Source organism: Prinia subflava, chromosome 9 (assembly GCF_021018805.1).
Source record: "Prinia subflava isolate CZ2003 ecotype Zambia chromosome 9, Cam_Psub_1.2, whole genome shotgun sequence".
Taxonomy (NCBI): Eukaryota; Metazoa; Chordata; class Aves; order Passeriformes; family Cisticolidae; genus Prinia; species Prinia subflava.
In genome coordinates, this window is record NC_086255.1 from 12,527,635 (window position 1) to 12,554,520 (window position 26,886).

Below are 26,886 nucleotides of genomic sequence, written 5' to 3' on the forward strand. Positions count from 1 at the left end.
TGCACCGTTTGTGGGCGGGGCCGGCGCTGGCCCCTCCCCCGGCGCGGGCACGTCGGCGCGCGCGGTGGGTGTGACGCAGTTGCCCATGGTAACCCCGGGCCGCGCCGAGGATGGTGAGCGGGGCGGGGGCCAGCGGGGCCGGGGCCGGCGGGGCGGGGCGGGGGCCGGGGCCGGCGGGGCCGGGGGCGCCTGAGGCCGCGGGTGATCCCCACGCGGAGCGTGGGCTGGTGGGGGCCGGAGGGTCTGCTGGGCCTGGCTGGGCTCATGGCAGGCACGGGCAGGCCTCGGGCCATGAGAGGGGTTGCTGAGGCGATGGAAACAGGAGGACCGAGCCAGGCTCTGTTCGGTGCTGTCGGGCAGTAGGACAGGAGGCAACGGGCAGAAACTGATGCACAGGAAATTCCACCTGAATACGAGAAAGAACTTTGCTGTGCGGGTGACCACACAATGGAATGGATTGCCCAGAGAGTTTGTGGAGTCTCCTTCACTGGAGATATTCCAGAACCATCTGGACGTGATCCTGTGCCATGTGCTCAAGGGTGGCCCTGGCTGAGCGGGAGGTTGGACCAGATCACCGACTGTGGTCCCTTGCAGCCTGACCCATGGTGTGATTGTGTGACACCCACCCAGGCAGTGTGGCCAGCCTGGCGTCTGAGTACCCCCCTGGGGGCTCCAGCCAGGCATAGGGGCCTGGGGCTGTGCAGGGCACCCATACAAAGGGATGAGAACAGTGTAAATCTGGGGCTTCCACCCGTGGAAGACCCTGGGGCTGGGGCCTTGGCAGCACACAGATGATATGGGAGATGCAATAAAAGAGGGTTGAGTCCCCAAAAAGGCAACAGAACTGGTGAAGGGCCTGGAGCACGAGTCCTGTGAGGAGTCGCTGAGGGAGCTGGGATTGTGTTGTCTGAAGAAGAGGAAGCTCTGCGGTGACCTTATCACTCTCCAGCTACCTGAAAGGAGGTTGTAGACAAGTGAAGATTGGCCTCTTCTCCCAAAATGACCCAAGTGACAGGACAAAATAGCCTTGAGCTGTGCTAGGGGAGGCTCAGACTGGACATTAGGAAGAATTTCTTCACAGAAGTGGTGATTAGACATTGTAAAGGACTGCCCAGGGAGGTGGTGGAGTCACCATCCATGAAGGTTTTTAGGGAAAGATTGGACATGGCACTTGGTGCCATGCTTTAGTTGATATGTTTAATCATAGGTTGGACTTGGTGATCTCAGAGGTCTTTTCCAATCTAATTGATTTTGTGATTCTGTGAATCAGGTCTAGACTGAGGCTGGCAGGCTCAAGGATGCTATGGGGGGGTCTTTGTTGGGATGGACTCAGCGTGCCTGGAGTTGATTCAGTCAAGGTGTGGAAGGTGTGATGGAGGGGTGCTTGGGAGGGCTGGGGACCAGGATGCCAGTGGCCTGAGGAGGGAAGGAGCAAAAGGATGGAAAAGCCTGGCAAGGATGGAAGACAGTGTTCAGAGATTGCCTGTGAAGAGTCTGGGAGCAGCTGTCATTCTAAAGGGGCACTGGACAACCCAGCCAAGGTGGGAGGAGGCCACCCTAGGACTTGAATCCTGGGTACAGGAATTGAGGGAGCTAGAAGAGAGCCTCCTGAGGTGGAAGGGCTGTTTTTTCATGCACAGCCTTAGATGGGGACTTCAATCATGGCAGGGAGAGGCTGGATGAAGGTGTTCAGAGATGGCCAGGAGAGAGTGCTCACGGGCTGAAAGAAAACTGCCAGTTCGGTGGGATGGACAGTCTGGTGAGTCAGTGGGAAAACCCAGTCAGTGTTTGGTTGGCTAGGATAGTTTGCTGGGATGTTTTGTGCTCTGGGGTTTTCTGCCATGGGCTGGAAAGATGAGAGGCATCTGGGTTGAAAAGAAGAAATAAGAATAAACTGTGGGAAAGACTAGAAGTGGAGTTTTGATGTTGATGAGAGGAAGAAAAGTCCCAGGGAGGAAAGAAGTGTTGGAAGAGAGAAATAAATTGTCTGAGAGGTAGCAGCATGGACTGAAGAAAAAAACTGGGTGACTTGGGTGGAGGGCAGTGCTGGGAGACAGGTGAAGTGGTGAGGGTGTAGTGCAGTCTAAACTGAGGTGGGAGGAAGGTTGGGTGATGGACCAGGGTCATCCAGGTGTTGGAAACAATTTGGATTTAGATGCCAGAGTACTTGGGGTGGGACGACTGGGATGCTGGCAAAGTGCAACGAGGACTGGAAGGAGGGCTTGGAACTATGAGTGAGGGGTGGTGAGAGAGCTGCTGTGGATGTGGAGCCACTCATGAGGGTGCTGCATGAAGAGAGAGCACAAGCAGAAGAAAATAGCAATGGGGAAGGAGCTTTCCCAAGGGCAAAGCCTTATTTTGTCCAGGAGCCCTATGGACACAAGTTGGATTCATGCAAGTAGAGGGATTCTTGCATGGGAGAAGGTGTAAGCAGGAGCACCAAAGGCAGCTTCTCATCTTCACTGGGTTAAATCTGGCTGCATCCCTACCACTGGGCCACAGAAAAGGAGATTGAGATAAAGCCTGTGGGGTCTGCTCTATTTTAGATGAGTTGATGATGGGGTATGTCACACCAGGCACCAAAGCCATCACAGGATGGACATCTGCTGTAAAGATGAGGGCAGCTGCCTCCAGCAGTGCAGTGCTTGGTGGGACACATTTGGCTTGCAGCTGCCAGATCTGCTCTTCTGCCTTATGATGTCCTGATAAGCTGGTGTAGGGATCTGGCTGGGATCTGTCTGCTCTTATCCAGGCACTTTGTGTGCAAGAGGGTGTTCTCCAGTGTTTGTATTATTTGGTACAACATTTTACTGCCTCTTTGTCTATTTTCCATTTCTTGGAATTGTTTTTTGAATTATAGCCTCTCAGGCAGGGTGATTGGCACTTTGGGGTGCCCGGTGGTCTGGCTGGACTGGGCAGAGGACTGAAGAGCAATGCACTAGCTCTCTAGATTCTCAACTTTCACTAAAACAAAATAATCTTTTGTAGTAGAAACTCTGAAACAGCAGCAGATATATCCAAAACAGGTATGGCAGCCTGGGGATGGGGTCAGCAGTCAGAAATCACCCAGACAGCTTGATGTAAGAATTTACTGCTTGTCATCTGAGCCATGGTAGCTGCCCATGAGCACGTTCCTGCCATGTCCTGATTGCACTGGGAAGTGCTTAAACTCCCCTCAACCACTGCTTGCTCCAACTCCAGTGATAAGAGGGTTAATGCTGAGGTTTAAATTATTTCAGTGTTCACCCAAGTGAGTAAGTACAGAGGGGAAGTGTCTTCTTCTGCAGAGCATACCAGCATTTCTCACAGCTGTGGGGCAGGGGTGGTGGAAGGTCATAGTTGGAGCACGGAGGGAAGGATGAGCCATAAAACTGCAAAGCATGAGAGATGTGTAGTGCTGAAGTCTTTGGCACCGTTAAGCAGCATCTGCAGTGGGCGCATGGCAAGGGCGAAGGGAGGCTGATACATGAAAGGATGTGCTGCTTTCCAAAGGTTAGGAAATGCTGTGTGAAGCAGAACTTGTGGCTTCCTCATCACTGTAATAACAATCTTTACCAAGGGCCATGGTATGTTATTGATAGATGCTGGGACCAGAGGATGGCCAGTGTTTTTCTAAACCATTGATTGAAGATGACATCATTGTGTCAAAACCAGATTTGTCAAAGTGTGGCCCTGTTTCATAGCTGAGGAAACTGAGTCACAGAGTGTCTAGCTGACATAAGGCATATCTGGTGAAAAGGATAAAATACCGGCATAGCTAAATGCATAATCAGACATCTTTCTCCTGGTCTTAAGCTCCTCATTCTAGGAAAACCAGCATCTATGTCTTGCCTGCTGTAGGTGTACCTCATACCTAGAAATTCTTTCTTTTGTCCCTTGTTCCTTGGCAGTAAGGCTCTATTTAAAATGGTACCATAAAAAATGCTTTCAAGGACTTTAAGTGTTACTACTTTAGTTTTCAGTACAGGTCAATGTCATGTTTTTTAGTTTATTTTACTGATTGCTGAGAGCTTGATATGTAAAATCACCTGCAGATAGGAGAGTATTCCAGTCACTGGCCAAGACTTTGAAGTTTTGAAACCAGATAGAGACTGCTGACATTGTCCAGTGCTGGGCATTGGCTCTTCTCTGCACAGGGCAAAATACTTCTTTCAAACCTGCTGACACCAGAGGAGTTTGATTTTAATTATGAAAAGAGGATTCATGCTGATATTGGTTTATGTATCAAACTAGAAAGTGCTGTGTGACCTTTTTGACAGAAAACTACATTAGCAGGTTTGAGCTGGAAAAACTCTGTAGGTGACTTGACTCCATTAAATTTTGGATTTCAATGCAGGAAAGAAAGTCTGCATTGAATGACACCATATGGTGGAGACATGCAGCAAGCAAATGATTTTTTGGGAGTTTTGCCAGAGTAAGAAGTATTGAATAAACTGTGCTCAATAGATTAATTTACTTCGGTTGTATTTTGAAAAAGACTGGATGATTTTATGACCATTAGTGACATTTGCAGTTCTGCAGCCGAAGATAAAGGTAATCAGACGTCATTCTTCAGGGCACCAGCTAATCAGTGCAGTTGTCAGGAAGGACTCCCCTCCTCCAGCTCTGTGTGTGCAGGATTGCACCCTGGATGACAAATGTAGCCTCATATAACCAGTGTGCAAAGCAGGATATTTGGCTCAGCTAAGCCCCTCGTCCTTCCCTGTGTCACCTCCTCCTGTGTGACTTTGTGAAATCGTCACGCATACCTCCTATCTGTAAGTTACTCTTTAAAAATGGTGAACTGCTATCATATTGCTTAACTGAATGTAAATAAATTGGTGCTCAGAGCTGTGCTAGGTGCTGTGCTAGCAGAGCACAGAGGGGCTCCCATGCCATGGAAGTACGGTCTGTCTGGGGTGAGAGATAACCAACTGATAATGAATAATTAGAATCCAAGACAGGTTTGAACTTGACATGTTTGCTGCCTAAACCTTGTCAAGGTTTGTAGGTGTGGCAGAGAAGGAATTAGCAAAAGAATCATGGGCTGGTTTTATGGGTATTTTGTGAAGTTTCTCCCACGGTTGTAGGAAAGTCACCGAAGTCTGAGAATAGAACTCCGCAGTGCTGGGAAGCTGTGGGGAGACAGGAGTTGTCATCTCAATGGCAAATGTGCTTGGCTTAGATGAGTCCTGAGGATAAATTCAAGTGACTTGTGGCTGCAGTAGTGGGGAAGAGGGCACCTCTGGAGGGGTGTAGAGATGGAGGCGATGTTGTCGTAATGGCAGGCTGAGCTACTGAGCTTTGTGGCTGTATTGCATCTTAGTGAAGTGAATTGGTTCCACCTAAATATCCACGTCTAGTAGATAAGCAATTGGTGGTGACTGAGGGTAGTTTTACTTTAAACTCATTATCTGAGCCTTGTGGCTAATAAAGTTAAACAGAATACATTTACTTCTGTTTCCTAATAAGAATCAACCGTGCTTTGCAGCAGCTTGTGAACCATGCTTTTTATCCATGCCCCGTGTATCCAGCCCTCAGTACAAGGGAAAATTGTTCTGTCCATTTTGGCTTTATATTGCCAATCTGATACAATATTTAAACAGATTATGTCAATGCTCTGTTTGTCCCAAACCAATTTTTGCTTTTGTCTGTAAAGTGAATCTTCCTTTCAGTGGCTTCTGTGGTACAGGATGTAGTTACATGCATCAACTTGTTCAAGAAACCCATATACAGCATGGATTTAAAGCTAAATAAACCCGCAAAACCCTTAGCTAGGACTATAAATGTCACTGTATTTTTATATATGTAGGTTTGTTTTTTTTTTTCAGAGAGAGAATAGGATTACTGCATGCAGCTATAATTGAAAGTCCTTTGATAATTTGGTGGGTATTTTAAACCTAGCAATGATATACTTTCATAAAACCACACATCCCGGTTTTCTGAAGGATGCTAATAAGATGGTTAGCTTTGCTTTCATGCTCGATGTGTTTATGAGTGCTCTTACCCATTAAGTTGCATCTCAGAATTTAATGCCCCACTCTGATTTCATAGTAATTGTCAGGAGTCTCTTTTTCTTACTGTATGTCCCCGCTCACTGTCTGGAAAATACAGTCTCCTCATTGCTGACCCCATCAGTCTGTCTCCTCATGGTGCTTGTAAAGAAAACCCTCTCCACCAAGGACAAAAATGTTTTTAAACAAGCCAATCTGATATAAGACATAGTTTGCTTAACCCAGAGGTGACCAAGAAGCGGTTGCTGGCTGACTGTGCCCAGCCTTGAGTTGCTCTGTCTGGCTGCCCTTCTCCAAAGGCTGCACACGCTGCCATGCTGTGCTGTTCATTATCTGAGCAGCATCTGCAGTTCCCTTCTCTGTTACAGATGCCGCAGTCTGCTTAGTTCTGTGCAGCTGACTCGCTGCCCTTACACTCCTGTGAGGCGTCTCTGCGGCTCCTCAGCTGCTCACGTCTACCCTGGCCTGCTCAAGACTTGTCCTACTTCTCACCCTGGACACTCCAGTGAGTGAGTGCCACTGGCCTGGCTGCCTTGCAGGCATCCTGGGAATCCTCCCTTCTCACTACTGGCTAAGTCCCAGCATGAGACATTTGTTACCTGCCCTGCCTCAAAAATCTGCTCCTCCTCTGTTGCTTCTGTGTGTCTTCTTTGCACCAGATTTCCCATTTCATGGCTTTCTACGTGACATCTCCCATGAAAAACAAGGCATTGCTTTCTGACTCTCCTCAGCCCGTTAGTTTCAGCCCATTGTGTTTGCCAGCGGAGGAGTGCTTGTCCATCAGTGTGTGTGCAACAGGGGCTGCTTGTCCCACATAGTGGTGGCATGCAGCAGGAAACTCTGCTGAGGTATTTTTTCCAGTCTACTAAGCTCTCAGGAAATGCCTTCTGTCTTTCTAGCCAGTGTGCTCATAAGACCAATTAAAAAGAATTAAAAAGAAAAAAAAATGAGAAACTCATCTGGGCATGGCTTTCCTTAGTTTTACATCTCTTCTAACTACAAGGAGAATGCTGGATTCATGTTTTAAATAGTATTTACAAAATAGTAACAGTCACAGGAACCAATACTATTATTTGGCTCTTGATTTAAGTTGTATATACAGACCATGTAACCTATGCTGGCAGCTACTGAAATAAAGTCCACTTCTCTGTGTTGGCTTGCTTGTCTTCCAGCCTTTTAAATCAGCTTACTTTATACCTTAGAGAATACTTTTATTTCTATATATATCTTCTCTTCTATTGGCTACCCCTGATAATCCTGTGATCAGCCATGCAGCAGTGTCACTTGAGTAGAATATGGAACGATGCTGATCGTTTTCTCATAGGCTGTCATACTAGCCCAGAAATAGCATCCATCTACAATGGGAGAAGCTCTATTAACATTTACAACTGTTCCTCTTCCCGACCCTTGAGAATTGCTCCGTGGTAGATAAGCAATACTTTGTAATACATTTCTTTGCGTTCAGTATTTTGGAGTTGAATTCTGAAATATAAAGGCACCTAATCCTGATCTGCTCTGGGATACACTGCTCTGCTCTTAGCAAGTGGAGCTGTGAATAGGATTAGCATTTCAACAGCTTCTTTTTTTAACTGTGAGCAATAAACTAAAATAATAGGGCCTGATTCAGAGCTCTCCAAAGTCGGCAGTAGTGCTTTGGCTGATGTGCACTGGCTTTGGGTCAGGCCCATAAGAATGGGAAATTCAGTGTTTCCCTAGAAAGGAAGGAGAATGTGTGAATTTTAGAGTTCCTGTTCCTGTGGAGTCTATCCACACTGACCTGAAATCCATGGATTTACAAGCCAACAGACACAACTGTAAATTTGACAGCAGGTGAAAAGAAAATGTGTTGTTAGTCATGCAGTTAAAACTTGTGCTTTTTAATGATGTCAAGGGCACTTAGGACATGCATATAAACAAGTAACCATTAGAGGTGTTTTTGCTGCTGTTCCTTTTCTCTTCCCTTGGACTTGTGGAAGTGCAGACGATCATTGGGGCAGAACATGATTTGGGCAGTGTGGCCAGGGAGATGAGCTGTTGGGCTGGCAGGGCTTGCCATGACTGGCTGCACTGAACACAGCCCTGCAAATTCATTAGCCATGGGCCCATGGGTGAGAGCCAGCTGGGAGCATCTGGCCCTCAGGGCTCAGCATGTGATGTTACAGGCCTGTACACTTCAACTAAAAGCTGTTTGGGAATTTACTGTGCCTGTGCCTGTACTGAGCAGGCACCCTCTACCAAGCAGAGCTCATTTCTAATTCACAGCTCTTGAGCAGGGCCTGGAGTCCCAGTTTTTTGCCTGCCTATCGCCTATGAAATAGGTGATACCTTGAGCCTGCTTATTGGGCAGTAAGACTGCAGTTTTGCTGTTGCTTGCACAAGCTCTGAATTTCTGAACCTCAGCTTTCCACAGTGCTTTTTAAAAGCACAGCAACAGTGGCAATCCTGCAGCTTTCTACAGGTACCTTTCAAACCCAGTTTTACTAAGGTCCTTCTCTCTTCCCTGTTTCTAACACATCAGACATGTACTTTGAGCTGTAGCTGGTAATTTAACAGAAACCCAAGAAATTACTCTGAAATCGAAAATGCTTACAGGGGTGGATCAGATGTCACTCGCATTTGAATCTCAGCATTACTAAAAGCTTTGGCATCACAACCTGTAGTGCCGAGTCCTTTCCAAAGCACTCCCACCTGGGAGCAGTGAGGTGAGCAGTCGGAAGCAGCGTTTGCTGAATGGCTGAGGTTGGGAGTGGGCAGAAGGACACTGCTGGGAACAGGGGATGTGTTGCAGTGGTGACAGTTGCACTGCGATGTGCAGCTCTTTATCTCGAGGACAAGTTTCTGATAGCCACGATCTAGAGGAGATCGGGAGCAACCTTCAAGGCTTGAATAGTCCTTGGCTCTCAGCAGAAATATTTAGAGGGTTTAGTTCCTCATAGCAACAAAGCACTTCAAGACATTTAACTGATTACACCCTTGCAGGTCGACAAGAAGCATTGTCTCCATTTTGCAATTGGGATAACAAAAAGGCTTGAGATACGGGCCCCGTGGGCTCAGTTTTGTGCTTACATTTGAGCTTTCCTCCTGGCTCTTGGTCTTAGTTGGCTTCAACAAGGGAATTGTCTGAGAGAGACAGAACAGGAATGCTGAGGGGTTTCAGAAGGAGCTGTAGGTATATTTCTTTCCTAGGGTTTCTCAGGCGAATTGTAGCAAGAGCACCTGTGTCTGCAGGCAGGGTCTCAGTGTGGTGTGTGCTGCTTGGGCTCTGAGGAGGGGGCCCTGACAATCAGGGGCTGCAGAGCAGCGTGTCACAGACTACTCCTGTGCCCTTGGCTGCAACTGTCCCTCTCCTGTGGTGTGGGCTGGGCAGTGAGAGGCAGGTGGAAGTGGGGTGATTTGCATCTCTTGGTTATGTGCCAGGATCCAGAATATTTTTCCAGCCATTTTAGAGAGGTGCTGGTCTCTGACTGGTGGCACTGACAAAAGCTTGGGTGTGCTGCTATAAGGTTCATGCTTGTAAATGAGCTGACCTGCATATTCTGTTTCCTAATCCTGAGTGATACTGTCAGCTCAGAGAGCTGAGCCTGGCTAATGACTGGAATCCACTGTGCTTTTCTTAGCGAGGATGTGTGGTGATCTGAGATAGTTGTTAAGTGCTACATCCTGAGAATCAGAACTGCACGTGCCCCGTGGGTTCAGCATGTTTTAGACAGATAAATGGGGTTTGAGATGACCAGGGAGTTACTGTGAGAAGAACCAATGTCAAGTACATAGTAACCTGCAGTTACCTAGGAGGCAGACCAAATTAATGGGGTTTTCCCTCTGATAAAGGTAATGAAGAGCTTGCAAGGACTTGGTCTGCAGCTTCTGCAGAGGGTATGCATAGGCACTGTCTCCCTGGCACAGGGAATGCCAAACAGCTGTGTGACAAGAGCAGTGCAGCCAGCAGGGCACCCCACTGCGTGACATTTGTGCTGTCTGAGACCTTGTTGATATTCTGAGATGGAAGAAAATAGAGGCAGAGGGAGGAGTAGGAAATGAAATGGGAATAGGGACTGCAGAAAGGTATTCAGGGTGTCTTGAGACCCACCCTATTTCAAGGGAGGAGGGCATGACATAGTGGGGGGGGTGAGAGTTGGGGTGGAGAAATAACAGCTGTGGTCTCTCTTGTGCATTTAGGGTTTACTGTCAATCCTACGCAAACTAAAAAGCACCCCAGACCAGGAGGTGAGAATCCTCCTCTTGGGACTGGATAATGCAGGCAAGACCACACTCCTGAAACAGCTGGCATCAGAGGACATCAGCCACATCACCCCAACACAGGTGAGGAAAGCCTTTCCTTCTTAAGGCAGTTACTGTGGTCCCACCTGCCACGTTGTGCAAAGCACTAATGATTCATCAAAGTCTTTCAGTAAAAAGGAGAGCAACTGAAGCCTGGTGCACCATTAAGTTTGTGTCTTTTCTGTCTAAGAGGAGGCTTCCTGAAGGAGCCAGAGAGCTTCAGGCCAGATCAGTCAGGTAGTGCAAAAGTGGATGAATGCTGTGGAGTTCTGCAAAAGGCTTTTGAGTCATGCTAGGGTTGCATGGATGAGACTTTGTTCCTGTTGTCCTCGCCAAACAGGGGACATGTATACTGGATGCTGCAGCACTGGACAAACCCTTGTCTCTTTGCATCTTTCACCCAACCAGCTCCAAGGGTTCTGCATATACCAGGGCTCCACCCTAATGTCTCTCATGCCTTTTTGTTGAGCTTTGGGGTTGAAGGAGAGGGATGGCTCCCAACAGAAGCACTGCAGCATTGCTCCAGAGGAGGTTGCTAGAGAGCTATAGGAGATGCTTTCCCCCACCCTGTAGCTGCCTCCCAAAGCTCCCAGCCCTGGCACCCTAATTCCAAGCCTTGGTCCCCTGGGTGGTGTGGCAGCATGTTGCTAGCCCACGCCACATCCTGTTTTTCTACTTGAATGCACTTTCAGTTGGTGCTCTAATTGATGAAATGGACCCTTCAGACGTGCAGCTGTTGCTCTTTTAAGCCCAGCATTAGCTGTGTCGTGTCGAATTGAGCTGAGACCTCTGGCTTCATATTAGGTGTGACTGTCTACTCAGCTTTCACAAGCTCAATCCTGCTTCTCACAGTGCCCTTGTTTTCTCCTTATCTGCAGCTCTCCCACCTCTTCCTGCACCCACCCTGCTGAGCCCTCTCAGGGCACTAACTGCATCGTATGTCTCCATAGCCATGACAGCATCAACCCTTCACCCAAGAGCAGTGACAAACTGATGGTTTAGTGGCTGCTTTTGCTGGTGCCTCTCCCACAGCTGATCCATCTCTGTGGCTGCCCAGCCCATCTCACTGCACGTTGCTAGCATGGAATATATAAGGTGTTAACGTCTGGCTACAAACATGCTCCAGTCATTCAGGTTTATGCTCTATGTGGCTTTGTTTCTCCTCTTTCCAGGGCTTCAACATCAAAAGTGTACAGTCTCAAGGCTTCAAACTGAATGTATGGGACATAGGCGGACAGAGGAAGATCAGACCGTACTGGAGGAACTATTTTGAAAACACTGATATCCTTGTGAGTATTGGCTGCAGCTGAATGCTGTGTTCATGCAATGGCTTTCCAAGGTCTCAGCCAGAAATTCAGAAACAAGTACTGTAATGTCCCAGCCCTCAGCAACACCATTGCCATTGTAACAGGAGTTATTCTGAGCTAAATGGCAAGATTGGTTGAGTGCAGTAAGAAAAATACAGTTATGTTTGCAGAAATCATTCAGTTGCATGTTTTTACTTTCACAGGATGGTGCTGTTTATAGCCAGTTCCTTTCCTCTCATCTCAGTCTCTTTCAAATGAAAGAACATTAATAACATGTACTTTACCCATCTATAGCTCCTTTCACTGGAGACTCTGAAGGCCTGTCGTGGGCATTAGTGACTTAAGCATCATGTGTAGAGGTAGGTCAGTATGGTGCACTTGTTTTATAGGTGGGGAGACTGAGGCATAAGAATTAAATGCTCTGTCTGGCAGCAGATAGGAAAGCTTCTGACTGAGGGACACAGAGACCCCTTGTCTTTTCTTTTGCTCCTTTAATCATAAGACTGTCTTTTAATGGTTTTGACAATTCAGCTGTAATTACTTTACAATTACCTACAGATGACCACAATTATATTTACAGCACAAGACCTTTGTTTTTCCATGCCAGAGCACATTGCCCTGGGACCCTCCAGGTGCTGCCTTGGCTAGTTTCAAAGATCACCTCTAGCATGCAGCCACATATGCCAGCATGCAGGCAGACTGGGGGCTGCAGGCCTCTCTCTGCCCCAAGCAATATTGCCTGTGGGAATGGAGAAAAGCCAAGGTCTGCAGGCTCCCATGGGAAAGTGGGAAGCTCTCTCAGAAAGACACCATTCCTCCCTCCTGTCACACACATACTCAGTAACGTGTCAGGAACTTCAGTGCACTTGCATGGAAGGATCAGTGCAGCTAGGAATAGGACTCTTCACCAAGGCTCGTGTCCAGTTGCTGAAAGGCCTGGCTGTGCCTGCAGGCTTAGAAAACATTGTCCAAATGAAGCTGCTATTTAAATGTGACTAATAAATCCTCGATACTTTTTTTTGCCAATCTTCGTTTTTGAGCCTTAATTTGGAATCTAAAGTTCAAGGACAGCCACCAGTGCGCATAAACCCAGTTGATTGCTTTTGCAAACAGGAACTATGAGGTTTTCCATGGGATAAGATCTGGGTTTGAGAAATGAGCAGGACTCTCTGCTCATACACTCTGCTCCTCTGTGGCTGTTGAGGACAGAGACGTGGTGTGGCTGTGAGGTGCCTGTGCCCACTGAGCCCAGGCTCTGGCGCTGTGTGTGGTGGAGAGGCAGTAAGTGTGCAGATCAAGGTCAGCCCTGCAAAGCAGCAGCGTTGGGATCTCTGCCTGCTGTGGCAGGTGCTCAGGCTGCAGAAGCTGTGCAACCACAAAACAGTATCTGGAAGACTCTGCTGGCAAAGACAGTGAGCTACACTGGCCTATGGGCTTCCACCCTTCCCAGTCTGGGCTGCATGGGATATACAGGAATAAATGTGAATTTGAAGACTTAAGGAGACGAAAGCAGTTGTTTTCCCTGCCCCTCTCGCACTCCAGTTAAAGCAATATACAGAGAAACCCCTTCTTTTCATATGAGTAAAAAAATGGGTGGATAGAAGCAGAATCAGTCTGAGGGAAGCAGCAGTGTGAATTCAGAGAAATAGCTGGTGCACAGATGGACTTGAGTTCCCCTAGCTGCACTTCATGCTGACACCCAGTCCCAAACTGGGAGATGTTGGCGTGTTGGGCCAGTGCTTTGCTATTTCCATACACACCAAAACTGGGATCATGTGTATGCTGATGGCTCACTCTGTCTTTTGCCAGTCCTCATGCCTGTTTTAGCCAGTAATTTTATCCTCTAACAAACCTGGTGCAGATCGTGCATTTATAAATTGAGCCAACTTATCCCTCATGCTATTTCTTCATCTAGTCCCACCACTTGCAATTTCTGCCCAACCCATTTATTCCAGGTTGTGTTTTGGCTTGTTTCTCAAAGGAGGTACCCAGCTTTACAGGAATTTCTTTCTCAAATTCCCATTCTCCAACATGGTGTTCAAATTGGCAAACTATGTTACCAAGCACCACAGCCAAAAGCAGCCTCTTGTGTGGCCTTGGCCATAAAAGGAAGTTGGATGTAAGGTACACTACAGTTCCCAGGACCCCATGCTTCTCTCTTCTCCTAAACTCCATCACATAAAACAGAAAGGACCCTCTAAAGAGTATTAAAAAGCAGGAAGTAATTACAAATTCAAATCCATGCAGGTGCCTTTGAATGAGAGCTTGGTCTTGCATCACACACCTGTGATATTTGGAAGCTTAACGCAGGCAAATAAGGTGTGGATATCTGGCTGATTGCATATTCAGACAGGCACCTGCAGCTATTTGGCACAGTGCTTGCTGGTTTGGAAGTAGGCACTCGGCACACACTTTACTTTTTCCGTGCTGTGCTTTTGTGGCTTTTGCCCCAAGCACTGTTGTCTCTAGTTCCCATCTTGCAAAACAGCTCCCTAGTGAGGATTGAGCGGTGCAAGAGAAAGCCTGGCTGGATGGGACCCAGAGCTATTCCTTCCCAGTTAGAGAGGGACTGTAAGATGGAAGGTGCTGCTTTCCAGTTCACAAGCAGCACTCAGCCATTGCATTCATGTGTTGTGGGCTCCCCCAGAGATGTCCCCAGGGAGGACAGATGACAGTCCAGTCTCACCCCAGAACACAACTGCCAGCCTTGCAGTTTCTTCCTTTCTTTTGGCCTGTGGTTCCTACCCCAAATGGGATGCATAGGGGTGGATGCTTGGTAGGGGCGGGGAGGACGTGTGTAGCTGATCCAGTATTGGTGCACGTGCCTGGGCTCACATTGCAGGGAGAGGCCTGTGTGTCACACTGTGCCCACGGGCTGGTCCCCATCACGTGGCCCCGGGTGCGTGCTCTGCTGCTGCATCCCCACGCAGCTGCGCCCAGCCCTGCCGCGCGTCCCCCGGCCTCTGTCAGGGCACATCAGCCCCCAAGTGCTCTGCAGAGCGGCTGGGAGGTTGCTGGGTTACCTCCTCAGCCCTCGCATACAGATTCTCCTGCTGCGTGTTTGGTCCCATTTCAAACAACTCAAATGCCACTCATTAAGGGAGTGCCTATAGTTTAACAGATATTGCTGCTAGAGATCTTCCCTCCCTCTACTATTTGGTCAAAATTATCCTGGAAGCATGGAGTCTTATGCTGAGACTGCCTGCAAGGATGCCATTTATCTTGATGGCAGGGTGCTGTGCTCATCTATTCCCTGAAAACCAGGCTGACACTTGTTCCCTGTAAGCCACCAAAGAGCATGCAGATGACATGCTAGCAGCTTCAATCACTACTGATGGGGAATGGCAGTGACTGGAAGCAAAATTCTCAGTGTTTGTCACCAGTCCTGTTCTTGTTTGCTGTCCCAGCATCCTTCTTCAAAAACCTTCACGCATCAAGCAATGAAAAACGGATACCAGTCTATTCATGCCTGCTTGTTGTACTGAGGTTCCCCATTTTTTTAGGTGGAAGCTGAAGATGAGGTCTTGCAGGCTGAATCCAGCCCTCATTCCCAACCACCTGCTCCAGAGGCTGCAGTAGGATTGCCTGATGGAACGAGCTCAATGTCCCCAACACATTCATGTGTCCCCTGAGTGCCACTGCGTGGTGGCTTGGTGGCTTATTGAGAAGGTGATGCTAGAGGGCAGCATGGCACAGTCACACCAGGCCAGTGTTTGTACATTTGTTGGGGTGAAAGGCCATGTCTGGCTCCTCACGTTTTGTCCTCCTATGCTCAGCTTCAGCTTGTAACAATAAGTTTGAAACAATACCAGCAGTCTCCTGTTCTCTTCAGATAATGTATGCTGTGGAGATAGTGACAGCATTCCCAGTGCTGCCACCAGCTCCTTTCTGATTCTACCCACCTGGCTGTCCATTCCCCCAGCATTAAAAGAGGTCGTTCCTCTCCTTTCAGAACATCGTGAAGTTTTCCAACATTTGCTGCAAATAATAGCAAGGATCTTTGTGCCCAAAAGCATAATTAGTAGGTTCAGCTCACTTAAGCACATGGTACTGTGGAAGAGTGTCTTCTGGAAAGAGTAACTTTTCCTGTAATTTCTTTTTTCAGATCTATGTCATTGACAGTGCAGATAGGAAGAGGTTTGAAGAAACAGGTCAGGTAAGTTACTTATGCCCAGCTTCCTTTGAAGTAACTCAGTGCTTCTGAGTGCCCCTTGCTCACAAAAGTTAGGAAGACGATTTTGTTGTTTATGAAGGAAATTTGCATTTCAAGAGACTTGCCTTTCAACATCAATACAGATTATTTTGGTAGATGTGAAACAAGGAAAATAGGTAGCCTAATTCTGTTTAAATAGAACAGTGTTCATTAAAGTTATACAATAATAGCAAATGGAGCCTAATACTGAAAGCACAAACTTCTCTAAGTCCTTTAAACCTTGCCAAACCAAGACCCTGAGGAATCCTATTTTCTTATTTACAAAGCTGAAATGGAAATCATATTGACTTGATTGTCTTTTGGATGTAATTGAAAAAAAAGCAAAGAACTTTCTAACTAATGCTGGCCAGAAAATAAGATTTCCGTTTTGCAAAGTTCTGATGTTTTGTAACATTTTTTGGTTTGGGTTGGAACAAAAATAGGACTTTTAAACTTTGTTGTGTAAAATTCGGAAAGTGACAGTGTCCCAAAATAGCTAGCAATACATTTACACCACAGAAATGGGAGATGTAGATTAAAGCCTTCTGCCTGGTTTGAAGGGGACACTTGATCATTTGCCTCTCAAGTCTCATGGACACAACCCAACAGCAGAACTGTTGTTCATTCTAGGGGTGGGGGAATTTTTCTCCTGCAGGAGCTATTTCATTTTATATCAGTAATTAAATCTTCATTGGGCAAAAGAGATGGGAAGGAAGCAGCAGCTTAGATCACTTGCCTGAGTCAGGCAGAGCCAGCCTAGACCCCTCCTCATATTACTGCAAACACTTTGGGTTTCAATAAATCAGCCATGTCAGATGAAAGACCTATTTTGTTGAAAAATTCCCAGCCAGTTCTGTTTATAACTCCATCCTCTCATCCTGGCTTCCAAACCAAACATTGCTTTTGAGGGTATGGAGTTGTATTTCCCCTGCAGTTTAGCATCTCCCCGACTGCACTTGTTTAATCCAGAAGTTTCTATTCAGTGGATAAAAAATATTAGAACATTGTATGAGAGCATGAGACCTTTCCAGCTAAATAAGGAGGCCACAAAAATCTCCTATACTCATCTGTCTGCAATGCTAGCAGTCCCTACAGGTTCATGTTCTGCTGAGTTTGTCATATGTTCCCATAGGGAAGTGACTTGAGACTGGGTGCCAGTTTCACATGAGACCATTGCACAACCTAGATATGAAGTATTTCAGCCACCATTGATCCACTGCAGATTCAGATTTGAGCTATTCAAAAAATCTTTTTGAGTCAACCAGTTTTGAATGAACAAACACATTTTTTAAGATGCCACCCAGTGTGTGCTGTGCACATGGAGCCAAAATCTAGCTATTAAGGCTTGTCTTCAGCTAACCAATGCCTTCAAAAGCATGAGGACTTTCCTGTATGAGGGAGATTTCCATTTTTGGGGGGGTGATGAGGGTAGGGATGTCTTCTCCTGTCCAAATTGCTGTGGTTAAAACTTCGAACAACTCCTTGAAACTCATGATTAGCAAAGATATCAGTACTGCTGTCAAGGGTTGCTCAGGTACAAATGTCAGTCAGGCAATAACTTAAGACAGATTCCTCACACTGCCAATTTGCATTGGTTTTTTTGCTGTTTCATCAGTTTTGGTCTCCTGGAATCAGAGACTGGTAAAACACAGAGTTGTAGCCTTTAAGGCAACTGCTAATTTCAGACCAAAATGAAGATTTTTCTAACCTGTAATTGGAAGAAATTTTGAATCTTGGGCAGAGATGATTGTATACATTTTTGCTCTCTTATAATAAGATCTAGGTTTCACTGGAACACATTCTTTTGGTATTTGCCCTAAATATATTTCTAATTAGAGACAAGCCCTGGTGGTTGAAGGTTCTCTTCCCTTCCCTCTCACCATCTTCCCCACACCCCACTCCCTTGTAAATGCTACAGGAGCTGGCTGAGCTTTTGGATGAAGAAAAGCTTAGTGGAGTCCCCGTGCTCATATTCGCTAACAAGCAAGATTTGCTGACGGCTGCCCCTGCTTCGGAGATTGCTGAGGGACTGAACCTACACACAATCCGGGACAGAGTCTGGCAGATCCAGTCTTGTTCGGCTCTTTCAGGAGAGGGAGTACAGGTGAGGCTCTGCAGAAGGCTGGCTGTGCCAGCAGGCCATCTGTAAGATTGTTGATCTGCAGGGTGGGGCTGGACCGGCTGCCTCACCAGAGAGGGTCAGCACAGCCAAAGCCTTGCAGTGCCAAACGCGGGGAGTGCATGTCTTGGGTCCTGTGCAAAGGGAGGGGAGAGCTCTGGGCCCTTGGGATCTCTCCATCCGGGTAAGGGGGAGAGCCCCCTCCTGCCTAAGGAGCCCTTAGCTGGCTTAGATGAAGACATTGATTTCTTTTAAAGAGACTGCAGTTAGGTTAATCATTCTCACAAAACAAATTGTCTTTTACTATTAACCCTTTGACTAGTATGAGTGTGCACTCTAGAAATCTGATTTACCTTTGCTACTGATGTCGTTTGGTGTTTTACCAGGCACCAGGGAGAAAAACTGATCAATTTTTCTGATCCAGAGAAATGCAAGAGTTGCACATGGAGCAATGACCACTTCTCATGTCAGCACGTGGGGTAGCAAAGACACACCGAGGGGCCTGCACTGTGTCCCTGTGCTGAACTGTAATAATTGTGTCTTGAGCTCCTGTGCTGTAGTCAGTTCCTGCGGTATAGTAGCTCTTTGTAATGTAAATGGGACCTAGGTTTGTTTATTTCACTCTTAGGCTTTCCTGAATTAATGAAGTATTTGCAGAGCTTGAAATCTGAGTACTCCCTTCACTGATATTTAAAGAAACAGAATGGTGAAGACATTTATCTTCACTGCAGTTTCAGTAAAACCTTATTTGCAGATGCTACGGAGCAGTTCAGGATAGTCAGATCTCAAGCTGAGTATGAAGAGTCACAGAAGCAGCCCTCCATGCTGAGTGGGCAGTAAAATGGCAGATGAAATTCAGTGTTGACAAGTGCAAAATAGTGCACATGAGAAACAACAATCCTAATTATAATGTACGATGATGGACTCAAAATTAGCTGCCACTACTCAGAAACAGATCCTCCTCTTTTCTAGGAGGTTAAAGTCATTGTGAGCCCATACCTTGAACATGACCTCAATTTCTGTCTCTGCCACATTTAAAAAGGTTTTAGTAGTAATAGTAAAATCATAAAGTCCAACAAAAAGTTAGGTAGCACGGTCTTCAGAAGATCTTTAGACCAATTCATGTTTAGCAGGGATGGCTGTGAGTCTAGGGGAGGTTGCTGAGAGTCTTGTCCAGTCAAGTTATGAGTATCTCTAAGCATGTAAATTCCATATCCTCTCTAGGTAACCTCTTATAGGCTCTTAACCAACCTAATCAGAAAAAAATATGGTCTGTATATCTGCTTAGAATTAGGAGAGATTTGAGGATCTTCCATCAGGAATGATCAGCAGCAAAGAGTGGCATCTGTATACAGGGATCATGAAATTATATAAGTGTATATAAATGTAATTAAATGTAATGTAAAAATAAATTAGGACTAACTAGCAGTTTGGAAGAGAGAGGACAAAGAGTGGGAACATCTTCAGGATTTATAAAATAAGGTATAAAAATATCAGATAAACTGTATGCTATTTTTACATTGCTAGAGGAAGAGTGTTCCTAATGAAATAATCAGAAAATGGTTTAAAAGAAATAAAAATAAGTGCTTCTTTGCAAGATGCATAATTAAATTCTGGATCTCATTGGCACAGGATGTTGGTGAGACCAGAGGTATCAGAAAAAAAAAGGGTATCAGAAAAATACTTAAGTGAACTTCTGAAGAAGAGATGTGCAGGCAATCACTGACCACTAAGATCTGGAGGCAGCTTTTGACTGAGCTTGGGCCATGAACTGGGAGGGAAGAACAGAGAGAGGCAGATCCTGTTCCTGCATGGTCTTTCCCCTGGCATCCAGAAAGAGGATGCTGGGATGAACCACTGGTCTGACTCAGTACAGCAGTTCTGATTTAAAATTCTCAACCTGATTTTTAGACCTGAATGTACTAGGTGGTGTTCACTAAAGGGCCTTGAGTTAGCTAAGCTAGAAATTCAGCTGTGTTGTAGCCAGTGTTGTGAACGACTTCAGCACTAATGTTTGCTCTGAAGTTTCCAGTCCAAAGAAACCTGACCAGGAGAACCAGGCTGCAGTTGACAGGGTTTCATGCAAACGTAGCTCACCTTCCTCCCCTCCTTCAGGCCCTTGTCTAGATTATGGAAGCCCAAAGGAGCTCTCCAGCTGCAAAGAGGCAGTAAAGAGACAGATGAAATTCCGAGATATGCCTTGGATGTAGAAGAAGTAAATGATACAAGTGTCACTTTCTGTTCCTGAGCTTTGAAATGTGCTTCCTTCTCAGGCAGATTTGTGGGCTCTCTGGAGTGGGCTGTGCGCTTCTCCATTGACAGCACCTTCTTACTGCCCCTCCCTGAAGCACAGCACATCTCTCATCATCCAGTAGTGTCAAATACTCAGCCCAATACCCTCTGCAGGGGAAATGAAATCTGCTTCTGCATTTGCTTCCAGAAAACAGAAGACCAGAACTAAATAAAAGTATTTGCAGGCCCATGTATTTTGTTCATCATGCTTATCTAGACAAATTAGTTCAGATGCAGGTCAGATAACATCCCACTTTCTTGTAGTCAGTCTCATTGCCCTAAATACTGCAGCTTATTCGATAAATGATTATTGCAGAAAAGTCAGGAAAGTTGCAGATTCTCTACAGCTTATAGAAGAAGAGCCCCTACATTTCTCTTCAGCCATATCTTCAGCCCTGTCAAATCAGACAGTAAGAATGTCAAGCACGCCCTTTCCTTGCAAATTGAACAAAATGTTTGGGGAGATGGCTTTTAAATTAAACCCAGATCAGCCTAGGAAAAAACGCTGTCTTCAGTCTTGGGACGTTAAGGAGAGGTCAAACTTTAGGAGAATCAAAGAACTTGTTTAAAGGGTGAGATTAGGAAAGATGTTTTTGAAGATTGTGGTACACCAGGGCCACAGGTACCAGAGGCTCAGAACAGGAGCTCTCCGTGTGTGGATAAATCTCAGGTCACACTTTAAGGACTTCTTTGAGAAATGACAATGAGTGGCAGCAAAATAAATGGAGACAGGAAAGCATCAGGTGTTCAGAATGAAAGCCAAGGAACAAGTACACCAACCATCACAGGTGATGGAATATATTAGCTGGAGTAGGACTGGAGACATTGGAGGATTTTGCAAGATAGAGTGGTGGCATATCCTGTACTGAGCACATGCAGGAGCAGAGTTCATATGGGAAGATGTTTGTGATAGCTTGAAAGAAGAGCAATGAGCAAAGATAAATAATGCCGATACATGAAGGAGAAATAGTTTGAAGGTCATTTAATTAGTTTAGCAGCTAGCACCATCATGTATAGAACTGGGTAGTTAAGACTGGGGATTTCAAGGTTAATGAGATTAGATTATGGTTAATAGAATGATATAAATTTAGAGAATTTAACTATTATTTGAAATGGGTTATTTAATAAAACTGTTAATTAAGGGGGGAATCCACATAGTCATCTTCTCTTTTAAAATTAACCATTAGGGACTCTGGAAAAGGGGCCTACCAGTGTCCTGAGCAGGCTCAGAAGAGAGGTGACTGGGTTAACTGGAAACTCCATGTAGTGTCTCTGGATGCCAGCTGGCAGCCCCTGTTATGCCAGCTGAAGACTTCATTACCTCCCGACTGTAACCGTGGGCAGCAGTTGTCTTGTTAATCAGACTTCATGGTGCCATCGAGGCTTTTTCAAGCAAAATGTCTGCTTGGGCCTGATCTTATCCTCAGCCCCAGTTAAAAAGCAGGAAAGCCTTTTCTCCTTGCTACAGCCATCTGGGCAGTGCTTCAGGAATGGAGTCCTGACCAGCCTACACCGAGACCCTGGCACAGGGTACAGCAAGTGAGGAAGGTGATTACTGATGGCAGCAGAGGAACATAAGGGAACTGTTGCCTCACAGCGACTCTCTGGTGCCACATAGGCTCTCTTGGGGTTGCATTTGTGACCAGATCTCAAATTGTAGCCCTTGGTGTGCAAAAGCTGTGTACATTCCACCCTGGCCAGCCAGGGTGGTGTGAAAGCAAACAAAGCCCCTCTGCTTTGCTGCCTCCTCTCTTGCTGAGGTGTTATTTAGGGGCCAGGGTGTGATATTAAATATGACTCAAGGCTTGGGACCGATATGTGCTCTGCAGCTTGTTTCTTGTCTGAAGCAAGATTCTCCAATCAAGGCAGTGGGAGTTGAGCCTGCCCTGAGGAACTGTCCTCCAGAATGATGATGCAGCATATTGTGCCCAGAGTCTCCCAAACATAATGACCCTCTGGAGACCATTAAAAGCCAGTGAAACTGAGAGTAGCCACTAAACTTTTCCAATTTATGCCACAGCCCATCTGGCCCAAAGGACTGTGGGAAGAATTGAGCCTCTGTCTCCTCCCTGGCTGTTTCAACCCAGTTGAGAATGAAGCCCAAGACCTAAGTTATGTCTATGCTGCAATTCAACACTTTCATTAGGGCAAGATTCAGAGCAGAACCATCCCTGGCAATGTGATATCTGCAGACCTTAGGTTTAGTCTTAGCCAGGACTGGCTCCATGGGGATGTTCCACATCTTTACAAGGTTCTGGAGCTATTTGTAAATGTGATTTAAAACCAGTTTTGATGACTGCAGCTTTCCTGGGGCAGGCAGAGCCTGTGCATGTTGAGGAAAAGCAACCATGTTTCCAGATTACAGGGCAGTGTCTTCTTTATTTTTAAGAAGGGAGTCTACAGTACTGCATCAGGGATACAAGGTCTCAGAGGATAAGAAAATATGCTTTCACCTAGGCAAAAACCAGTGGATAATGCACTGGCAGGAGCCTGTAAGAGCCAGCCTGTATGATCACTGGAGGTGCAAGGAAATGACAGATAATGAAGGCACAGTCCTGGCTGTGCAGAGGGAGAAGAAAGTGACAGTTAAAATAACGCATACCAAAAATGCTAGAGATTGAGAATTTTGCACTTGCTGACCCAATTTGTTATGGCAGACAGAGGATTACATGAAAGGATTAAGCTTTTCTGTCCTTAAGGTCACATTAGGGGTCACAAGTTTCTGGCCTTGCCTGATCCCAGGCTTGCAGGGGAGCAGAAATCGCAAGGCTTTTTATGGGGTGGAAAGGACTTGTTCGCTGTGTTTGAAGTCAGATTACTTCACTCCCATAGCCACAAAGCTGATAATGCAGAGAATAAGCAAGCAGTGGCCTAATCTTAAGCAGGACTTTATATTTCTCCCAGGGAAGGCTCTACCAGTACTTTCCCAAAGGGCGTTGGAGTACAACTCCCTTGGCACAATAGCAGATGGGACTGCAGCAAGGCAGGGTTGTGTGAGCAGCATTTCTCTGCAAGGAGCATTATCCTCTTCCCTGGGGTTCTCTCTCTTTGCTTTGGTAAAGTTTACTAGCTGCTTGTTAAGGAGCTAAGAGAGGCGAAGCTGAAAGATCTGAAATCTTTCCCTGGCTAAGTTTTCCCAGGGTTGACTTGAGGCTGGAATACTAATATTGTATCCGCCTCGATCCTCAGAGTACCTGCCAACGTCTCTGTGTCTCAACAAAACAGCACAAGGACATCTATCAAGATCTAAATGTTACTGTAGGGATTATACTTTCTTCACAGAACCATCTTTTAAACATGCAGATATAGGGACAGAGTGCGCAGGGACAAAGGATGACAACAGTTGACTCCTTGAGGACTTGATTCTTTCAAGCACTGTTTCCTCCTTCCCCTGTGCCTTTCCCATAGCAGCCCTTTGTGTTTGTAGCAGCTTCCCTGGATTTCTCTATCTTACCAATGCTCTGTGCTGCTTCATACCATAGGTAGAAAAATTGTAAGCGTATCTTTTAGGTTTTTTGCTTTCCATTGCGTTTGGTATTCTCCAAAGCATCTGGGGACACTGCAGAACAATACCCCCCTCAAAAAAATAGTTGCACCAGAAGCTGCAGACATAGCTGAGGAAGGCATCTCACATACACCTTTCTGATACAGCTGAACACGTTAATTCTCCCTTTATCACTGTCAGGCAGAGGGATATTTACAATTAAATGTGATTTTTCCTGTCAATTAACTTATGCCAGAAGAGAATTTTTAAAATCTATTGCTGCTTTAAAAGTTTGGTGACCTACTTACGTATTTCAAGCGTGTTTGGAGTTCACCTTTCCTCTTGCATTTTGCTATGTCATTCTTTTGCCCTCGTTAAATGCTTCATGCAGCCAGGCTCCCAGCCATGGTAAATCCCATCATAAACTCTGCTTTATGACCCTCGCTGCGCTGGTGCTGCAGTGGTCTGCCTTTCCCCTTGCCAGGCTCCCCAATGGCAGCAGGCAGTGTTTTAATCACTGTGAATTCAGGTTGTGGTCAGATTAGGTAGAAGATAGGATGCGTGTTTGTTGTTTTGCAGTGATGTATTGTTTCTGGGATTACTGTGCTGAATAGCAGAGGGTGTCAGCTGATATTTATTACTTTAAGCTGTCTCAGCTGTTCTGGTTCAGCAAATAAACCTACATTCAAAATGAATGAGGAGCTCTACTTGCCTTGTATGCCATGATGTGTGCAAATGTGATTATTGCTTCCGAGGCAGGGGAAGCTGAAATCATTGTGGGAGCATTTTTAGTTATTTATTTATTTTTACTCTTTGCAGGCAATCATGCAGATTTCTAAAGCACACAATCAAGTCAAAGGCTTGACACCTTTCCTTCTAGCCCCATTGTTAAGCCCTGGCATTCCTCATGCTGGGAATCACTCGCTCCCTCTCTCTCTAAAGTGATAAGCTTTAAACCATGCTATTGATTGCTTAAGGCATTACATGTTTTACACCTAGGTTATCAGTGTTATTGAAAGGGGAAGACACAAAGCTACCGGGCCTTAAAATGAATCTACTGCTCATCTTTTCCCATTTGCTCTGAGGATTTCAGACAATTTGTTTTACACTGATCTCTGCTGGGGAGATAAATAAATGAAACTGGAGACACCAAACCTCCCCAAGGTTAGAGTTAGAAGTGTTATTAGTGTAGGGCCTCGGTGCACCCCAGCACAAACTGGGCTCACTTATTCTTTATTTAACACAACAACAAAAGTTGCTGCTCCCCTTCAGATAAGAAGTGTCACATAGCACAGTTATCAAGGTAAATTGGAATTTTCAAGTGAGAACCTCTCTGCTTCTGATTAAGCCCTGAGGACTCCCTCTCTTCTCTCTTAACTCTTTAGCTCCTCTGACATGGCCACCGCCTTTGTGGCTGAGAGACAACACAGAGGCACAGCAGTGAGTGTTAGCTCACCCAAAGGGCCTGCCATACTCTGCCTTGGGCTACCTGTTCTTGGAGAAGTTGAGGTCCTTGGCAGCCTTTTGGCAGTCCAGGAAAAGGATATAAGGAAGCAGCAACACTGCTACTGTGAGGCTACCAGTGATGTTTGCCCAAAAGCTCTGACCTTTCTTAGGGTCTAACTAAGGTTGTTGTTGTAATGATACCAAAATTACCACTGAATATAATACAGTGAAATCCCTCCAGTCTGAACTCTAAGGTGACATTTGCCTGACTTCCAAACACAAAGATGTGCTGCTCCCCTCTCATCCCCAAAACCCTACCTTTTGCCTTCAGCCTCACTGTCCACAGAGATACCTCGTAGGCAGGATAAAGGATTTGGTGGGACACAAATATGAGGAGACTGTGCATCTTGCGCTCCATTGTGCATGTCTCCTAATGGATAAGTGACAGGAGCAGATGAAGTGTTGCTTTGGCTTTCAACAATATTACCCATTCTGGGATCTCAGCAATAAACTCACAAATCAGATATTCACGGCACAAGTGTTGCTGTCCTGCTTTCACTGGCCAGAGAAGTCACCCACACATTTTTGCAGAGATACCTTAAAGAGTATATCAGCCTCTTAAAACATGACCACGAAGCTTTTCACTGAACCCTGTGGGATCCCTGAGGGCCCATTTTCTGTGGGGGCCCCAAGGAACAGGGAGCAGGGTCCAGGTCTGGTTATTGCAGTGACTTTCATGGATCTGGATTTCAAGGCTTGCAAATGAGCAGAGAATTAGAGCTGTTTTCTTAACAGGAGGCTGACTGTATAACAAACAGTCCCCTAAAATCCAGTCTCAAAGATAAGATGACTTGCCCGAGGTTACACAAATCATCTGTAGCTGAACCTGGAACTGAGCCTTCATCTGCCACTGACGTACCTTGACTGCAAAGTGATCCTTCCTCGAAGGACCTACACATAGTGACATGATGAGATGATGATACTTTTTATGGTCAGATGAAAGATTTAATAACCTCTGTGTGACAACATCTACCAAGTAAGGAAGCGCTTATTTTTTTAACCCACAGTGGTTTTGGGGACAGAAGGGCAGGCAGGGGGTCGATGAGGAGGCAGAACATGGTGCTTGCAGAATGGTGGTGGGGTGGGCTTGGGGGATTCCTCCTCCCGTGGCTTGACTAACATTACCTTTCTCTGTCTGAAGGACGGCATGAACTGGGCGTGCAAAAATGTCAGTGCTAAGAAGAAGTAAAGCATTCTGAGCTGCATGGAAATGGAGGAGCGGTGGGAGCAGAATTCTAGCCTGAAAACACTAATTTGCTGCTTTCTGACCAAATGTTTTTCCATCTGTGCACAGCTACAGCTGTTAAAAGAAAAAAAAAAAAAAAGAGAGAGGAAAAAGGGAGCAACATCGGTTTAAACCTACTGCTGGATTTGGAACTTGACCTGCTCTTTGGTATAATTTTTTTATCCCAATAAAGGAATTACATATTTCCTCCCTATGCATAAATAGTATTAAATGTCTGATTAGCAAGCATGTTTGTAAGCAGAAGCAAGACTGATTCAGTGTGGAGCAGAGGGAGTGGTGAGTTACTGTAGTGGCTTAGATGCATAGGAGCTGCCCTAATACACACAGTTGCTGAGGACACGCTCGGGCGTCAGTCACAGCTTCCCCTCAGTGACAGATAAAATGCAGTTGTGTTACCAATTGTGGGTAGTTTCTTAAAATAAAGCTGCTAAGGAGTCATTTGTGTAACAAGGGTAGAAGACTTCCACAT

The 26,886-nt window shown here is 45.9% G+C and overlaps 1 protein-coding gene across 1 annotated transcript; it reads left to right on the forward strand.

Annotated features, from left to right (window-relative positions):
* Nucleotide 1: 1 nt before the first annotated feature.
* Nucleotides 2-26,610, forward strand: ARL3 (ADP ribosylation factor like GTPase 3). The gene is made up of 6 exons (XM_063405406.1): nt 2-113; nt 10,170-10,313; nt 11,444-11,560; nt 15,684-15,734; nt 17,689-17,874; nt 26,313-26,610. Exons 1-6 carry the CDS (start codon nt 111-113, stop codon nt 26,358-26,360), a joined length of 549 nt encoding a protein of 182 aa, XP_063261476.1. The 5' UTR covers nt 2-110; the 3' UTR covers nt 26,361-26,610.
* The last annotated feature ends 276 nt before the right edge of the window (nt 26,611-26,886 follow it).